Source organism: Nanorana parkeri, unplaced genomic scaffold, assembly GCF_000935625.1.
Source record: "Nanorana parkeri isolate BGI_ZX_2015 unplaced genomic scaffold, ASM93562v1 scaffold1544, whole genome shotgun sequence".
In the NCBI taxonomy this organism is placed as follows: Eukaryota; Metazoa; Chordata; class Amphibia; order Anura; family Dicroglossidae; genus Nanorana; species Nanorana parkeri.
The window spans coordinates 24,892-31,965 of NW_017307812.1; the positions used below are offsets into that span (position 1 = coordinate 24,892).

At 38.0% G+C, this 7,074-nt stretch overlaps 1 protein-coding gene across 5 annotated transcripts in view; it reads right to left on the reverse strand.

Moving 5' to 3' along the window:
- Positions 1–43: 43 nt before the first annotated feature.
- Positions 44–7,074, reverse strand: part of MARK3 (microtubule affinity regulating kinase 3) — a 96,519-nt gene continuing 89,488 nt past the window's right edge. For 2 of the 5 annotated variants that reach the window (XM_018570511.1, XM_018570510.1), the window contains 3 exons: positions 6,537–6,563; positions 4,638–4,682; positions 44–535 (listed from right to left, as the gene is read on the reverse strand). In XM_018570511.1, the coding sequence (XP_018426013.1) occupies positions 190–535; positions 4,638–4,682; positions 6,537–6,563 (418 nt within the window). In that variant the 3' untranslated portion in view covers positions 44–189. The remainder of the gene's footprint in view (positions 536–4,637; positions 4,683–6,536; positions 6,564–7,074) is intronic. The other 3 variants (XM_018570512.1, XM_018570513.1, XM_018570514.1) reach the window with 3 other exon arrangements.

Sequence of the window (7,074 nt, forward strand, 5' to 3'; positions counted from 1 at the left end):
CTCTCCCTCCCGTTCCAGCAGCTTGTTCCATTTTTGTTTTGTCATTGTTATTTCAGGAGATGCAGGAATTATTGCCTAAATAATTCTATACATTAAACCAGTGTTCTCAGGGAAAAAAACACCTCAAATTGCTACGTATTTTACAATGATTGTTCACCTTCCTGCCTAGTTAGGTTTCTTTTTGTCTTTTTACAGTTTTAACTCATTGGCAATTTTGGAAGCAATGTTTTTGAAAGCTATGGAGGTTCCAGATATCCGCTTGAAGCGGACACCATTCAGAGACAGTCTCGGCAACTTGCACACTTCCATCTCCCACTGGACGAGATTTTCGGCATGGCCGTCCCCGTGGACGCAGAAAAGCAAGAAGCGCTCTCGCTGTTCGTAGTCGCAGTTGTTGGCATCTAGAACCTTGCGGATCTCGCGCATCATGTCGTTGGGATCCATGGAACTGGTGGTTTTCATGCTCCACGTAAAACGCAGAGACCGTGGCTTGGAGTCTTTGTTCTCGTCTTTCTGGTCCCCTGACACGTTACGACTAGAAGATATACATACACAAACATTTTTTGGAAAATGAATGGCTAAAACAAGTTTTATTTTTCTTTTATAGGTCTTGAAAGAACTCTCTCCAAAGTGAGACGTTGTCACTAGAGAAGGTGCCTCCATTGGAATATTTCCTTTGCTTCCTGTTCTAATGATGAATTATCATTTTCGATATCCCTCATCTCAATGGTAACCGCAATAAAAACCTTAGAGGTTTCACACCCTTCATAGCCAAAAACAAAATGATAGTATACGTTCCTTCACGTACACTAATTTGTTCCAAGAAAACCTTGGCCTGACCTAAGTTGGCCATACACCACTAAATTTCTCTCAGAAATCAATTGATCAATGGGACAAGAGAAACCTCTGCACCACATCTACTGTATTGAGGCTGCTAAGGAACCCAAATTTTAGGATGCAGTCACTGTGTGGGCGATAATTTTTCACCCAATTTTTAAATCAACTTGTCAAGCCAGGTTGTGCTTGCAGTGCCAACCACTGTTTGAATTTCAGCAGAAATCTGCCAAAATTCGAGACATCTAAGGGGACCTTTTTTTTTGGACATCACCTGTATAAACCTCTGATCTATATTAGTCTTCCTTCTAATCGCCCTATAAGTTTTGTAACCCAGATTAGATGTTTTGTTTAAAAGGACACTTAAAAGCTAGCAGGCACCAATATCCAGTTGCAGTATAATGTCCCCCCATGTAATTTACAGCTGTAACTGAAGTCCATGCAATCCGTCAGCTTACTACAAGGACATGGAGACTAGCAGAAAATTTTGGTGTTCAGTATGCTTGAACCTGTAACATCCCGACATCAGGGATAAGTAGTATCGGGAGGGCCAATTAAAACAAAATCTTTTCTGGATAGCATTATAACTGCAGCTGTTTCTTCCAAATGTTCACAGGGATGCATCAGTCTTCATGGACAATAGTAAACAGAGGACACACTGAGCTAGTTTTATTAGCATCTGAAGGAGCAAACTCAACAGATGGGTACTCTTGAGTCACCATAAAGGTGCCCATAAACTGTGTGATTATCGCACGATAATCACGGGAAATTCCACGATCATCGCAAAGTGTATGGAAGGCGCGCAACTGTTTTTACTGTACGGTCACGCGTCTTTTGGCTGGTTTGTGGCATGCTCGGGAGACAAATGCCGAACGGGCCTCTGTGCGCACGCGCACACTGCCCGTTCCGCATTGCGGTCATCGGAAGCCCACCCCTCAGGGGGACGGCTTTTTCGATGATCGCAAGTACGATCTGCCTGTCCAAGATGGGCAGATCGTACATTTTTTAAATTACTTTACAACCATCGCAAGACTAAGGTCTTGCAATGGTTGTAAAGTGTATGGCCACCTTAAGAAACTCAGATGATGGTCAAGCCAACAGATTAGAAAAATTAAAACTTTGGCCAAAAGAATATTAGAAAATGTTAAACCTTTGATCAAACTGATAGGAAAGGAAAAGAAAAGATATATTTCTAACATGACAGGTCTACTCAATAAAATATGTTACAATTATCTGTCATCACTTTTCCATTAGTCTGGACAGAAAAGTCACCAGATCACCAAGTCTCACTTCACATAACTAAAAACAGAGCGGACTTTATGCCACAAGGATGCTGGTACCATTTACAAACAAGAATATAAAAAGGTCCTGGAACTGTATTGATCCTTTGTGCTGGTCATTTGGACTAAATATCTTAAGAAAAACTGTCAGTATAGAAATGGGGCAGAGGCAACTGGAGACATGGTTTCAATAGTGCAAGCACCATGTTTGTTATCCTTATCCTTGCTTCTAAACTTAGTGAGTCAGTGTTCTAGGAGGGTCAAACAAGGCAGGTGGTTTAACCTCAATGGCTATTTACCTGTTCTGGGTTGAAAAGCAGTGAAGACACAAATGATCCCTTAACTGGAAATTTTAGAGACATTCAGCACAAAGTGAGTTAATTGAATGCAAGCTAAAGACCGAGGATCATGTATAGCAGCCAGGCACTTGCCTATTCAGAGGGTGGTGCTCAAGGATCAGCCTAATGCCATAGTAGCAGTATTACCAGATTGTTTACAAGTAATTTATAACTAAAACAATGTGCACCTAAAAATATGAATAAATCTCATGTTTGGTGCTTCTCCAGCTCAGTTACTCAGTAAGTACTGAAGCAAGGATGAGAGCCTCAAAGATAGCAGCTCCAGAAAAATAAAGTCTGCAATGGTAACAGCCATATCTCAATTTCAAGGTTACTTTAAATTTAGAGTAACATATCGGGATGATTAGGAAGCACAATGCAAAGGCGCTGGATCTGCGTATTTATTTGAGGGGATTCTTAAAGCTTGTGAATGGATATGTTAAAGCTGAACTCCAGGCAAACCACTACATGTACATGAAATACATATACGGGAACTGTTTTACCTTTCAAATGATTTGTGTTTGTCCATTTGGTCCTGAGATTTGCACAGCTCTGCCATACAGCACAACCTTTCTTGGAAGGGCAGACTTTTTTTTTTTTTCCTACTTCAGATAACACCAACAGGTCTTGTCTCTCACCAGCCAATGATTTCACAGTGGAAAAGCAACACACTGATGAGCTTATATCTGTCCCTCTCCTATCAGCATGTCCCTTGTTTGCACATTAACACTGCAATATAACTGGCTCCTTGTGCGGTTTCTCCACCCTAAGCTTTGCTGTACTGGGGCCACAAAAGGCTGATATCAACTCAAAGTCAAGTACTTTCTGCATTAAAGGGATTGAATGCTGTATTAATACTAAGCTACATTATGCTGTGTGCTTTTTATCTACATGAAGAACAGCTTTAAAATAATGGTAGTTATTTCTAAATAAGCCAAAAGGTGAACAAGTTCATATGGAATTCAGGAGCCAGTCTGTCCAATCCAGAAGCAAGGATTTTATTTTAGGAGCCAGCTCCACTGACAACTGGAGTAAACTTCAAAGTTAGGCGCCAGCTATCTTTTTTAAGGAGCATTGGCTACCTGGCCCCTGGGATTTGTCCTTTTGCCGCACTTATACAGGTTTGCTCCCATAATGCACGGGTAATCATTTCTTTAATAAAGTTTCAAAGTGGTCAAAAGAGAAAAACTGTGTTGCCTCTTGCTACCAGATACCTCCTTTCTTTATAAACCCAAATTGAGTATAACACTGAATACTATAGGAGCACAGGTAAACCATTAGTACTAGTCTTAAATGGGACTTTTTATAAATCAACTCAAATATTCCACTAAAGAGGAGGATTGGTTAAAGAAAAACAAACACTGTTTTTAGCACATTTTGAAACTTTTTTTAATCCCGTCAGCCAAATCCTCAAACATTACTCTATGTACCAATAATTTCTGCCATTGTTGACATGCACGTTACTATAGAAGGAGGTCTAAGTGGTTACGTTTTGGGAGTGTTAGATGTCATTTAAAACCGGTGTTTAAGAGAAAGAGGAGACAAGATACGAAGGAAAATGCCTGAAAAATGCTAAATCCTAAACTTTTATCAGTTTACCTTTTCTGGTTTGTCCCTGTAGCACCATAAGAGATGTAGCTCACACCTAGCTTCCCACAACCTAACTTTCCAGAGTTGCAATTTGGATAGACCAGAGAAAAGTGAAATGATCTAGAGCAGGGTTAGGCAACGCTAGCCCTCCAGCTGTTGTGGAACTACAAGTTCCATGAGTTATTGCAAGACTGACAGTTACAGGCACAACTCCCAGAGGTATGTTGGGATTTGTAGATAAAAGAACAGCTGGAGGGCTGGAGTTGCCCACCTCTGACCTACAGGATGCCTAATGCACTTTCCCAAAATACACAACCTGTTTCACTGGTAGACCAAGTACAGTGTCTACCTACCTTACCCGCCTTCATAAAACATTTTTAAACAAATGACAACAGTATGCATCTTTAAGCAGTATATTATTTTCATGCACCACAAAGCAAAAATGAAAATGCGATAGACAAAAATCTTCAAGAAACTCAAGCTTTTTGTTTTTTGCAAATAAAAGCTGCATGCAAAAACAAACATTCTCATGGAAGGGTTAACTGGATGCTTGTGGGTGAAGGTTAGAGAGAGAAATAAAGATGACTGCCCTCACCTTGAGCCCTCATACCTCCCGTTTCTCTCAGTTTCAGATGGGAGCCTCATTGAAAACATTGTGAAAAAGCAAAGACAAGCAGAAACAAATCTTACACTGGTGTACTAGGACTCAGAGCAATAAGATATTTGATCAGATCAACAAAACATTTTTTTTATGGTCTTTGGAATGCTGCAAATACTGCACAATTACCTTTTGGCTAAAAGGCTACCGCATTAGAGTGCCATTCAGCGAACATATTTGGCCCTGAACATTTCTTTACTGAGAACACAGTTGAGGAAATATCTTTCCGTTATTTGTGGCAAAGTGGCCAACATTGTAAAACCAAAATAAGGAGCAAGCCTATGTCAACCTTCATAGGATTATATTAATTATAGGAATCAGTTCCCATGAAAACGCTGATAATTCAATAAACCTTTAGTCAATAGTGGTTTCATCTTTTTTTTTTAAAGCGAAAAAAAATACTGCGGGGTCTGTTTAAATGTTTTTACACAAGATTCACACATTTCCTAATTGAATTCCCAGCAGGACATGGTGTGAAAGTTGTGTGAACCTTGTATGAAAACATTAATAATTGACCTCTACGAGTGCTACTTTTAAAAAGACTTCGAAAAAGTTCCCTATGGTCATATTCAAAGTGCAGAGTACAACTGTATACACTGTTTAATATAAACTTTTTTTTTTACCATTTCCTTTACCATACTAAATATTTAGTATGCAATTATGCCCCATAAGGACACAAAAATAGTAAGCCTTTAAAAAAATGTATACCAACTTTAAACCCTGCACAAGATTTATAAATGTGCTTTCCATCTTGCCGTTATGCTCAAACCTTCATGGACATAAACCGTATTTAAGTTCATATATTACAAAAACCAAACAATATGTGTATTGTAAAATATATTTTAAAAAAACAAAAACAACATTTTAAAAAAATTTATGCCTTGCACTGACAAACATATAAAAATAAATGAATAAAATGTGTATCTACATCCCTTTGATGATTTAAAGTGACACTAAACTCAGGCGTTAAAACTTAAAAATGAATTCAAGTACCTTAACTATTACCATAAATGTATCTTATTTGTGTGTCACTCAGCTGTAGATACTCAAATCATCTCTAAATTGGTGCAGACACTGTCCTTCCTTCTGGCGGGGGGCTACTTTTGTGCCTCATGATCCCTGTGTGTGATGTAAAGTAATCACCGCTCCAAGCTCACTCCCGTGATGGACTACAATCTCACGTTTAGCTTACCAATTTGTATTGAGATTGTAGTCCATCACAGGAGTGAGCATGGAGCGGTGATTACTTTACAACACACACAGGAACCATGGGGAACAAAAGTAGTCACCCTCCAGAAGGAAATACAGTTAAAATACATTGTTGTTAATTACATTTTATGATTATGTATTAAATAAAGTATTAAATAAAATAAAGTGTATTTAATTTTACTTTCTAAAAAAAACAAAAAACGCACTTCTGGTAAATGATCACATTCTAGAAAACATAAAAATTGTGGAAAATGTTTGAAATGGTGGTGGCCATTTCTACATTTAACATGGGATTACTAAAACAGTGCGTGTGAGGGCAGAGGCATTATAAACCTTTACAAAGCAAACTCAAACTTTATTTGCAAGTACTACAAATCTTTAGCTGTCAGCATGCGGAGTGTATTAGTAATCATGAAATATTAATTTTAAGATGCGCAAGACTTCACTGTGGCACAGTGCACAGGACATGCACAGCTGAATAAGCAGTTCATTATCCAGTGAACAGTAAGGAAGAAGGCTCCTACCAAATTTAGTCAGCAGAAAAGTTTAGTAGTCAGAAAACTCAGATCCAGTAAGACAAGTTATACAGGAAAAAAACAAAAAATGCATAGGCAACTTAAATCCTACCTTTTTATAAATCTGAATGACATGTTTCTAAAAAATAAAATGAAGTAGAAAAATTAAAATGGGCAAAGTTACAAATAAAAAGTGAAACAAACAGTCACACCTAAAACATGGAAATGTATCAAACACCCAGAAAAAGAAAAAAAACACCGCAGGGATGTCAGTTTTTGGTCCAGATAATTTTTTTTAAGGCTGTATCTGGATTGACAGATTGTTTTCCATTTTCTTTAACCAATGTTACAAATTCAATTTAAAAAAAAAAAAAAAAGACAGCCAATGCATTTTGTAGATGTTTTAAAAATGGAATTACATAGAATATCCAGCTTTGGACAATGGTTATTACTTTTTTTTTTTTTTCAAAGCTCTGTTTTGTCCCAACATTTATGTGTAGATCCCCCATTCTTTCATGAGACATTTAGTTCCAACCACAAATAGACTGAAGTAATAATGAAAGACTAAATATTTGGTAAGCCTTGACCTTTGTAGTGAGGTAACGCGATTCAGTTCTTTGCTGCTGGAAAGAACATGCATATTCTTATCA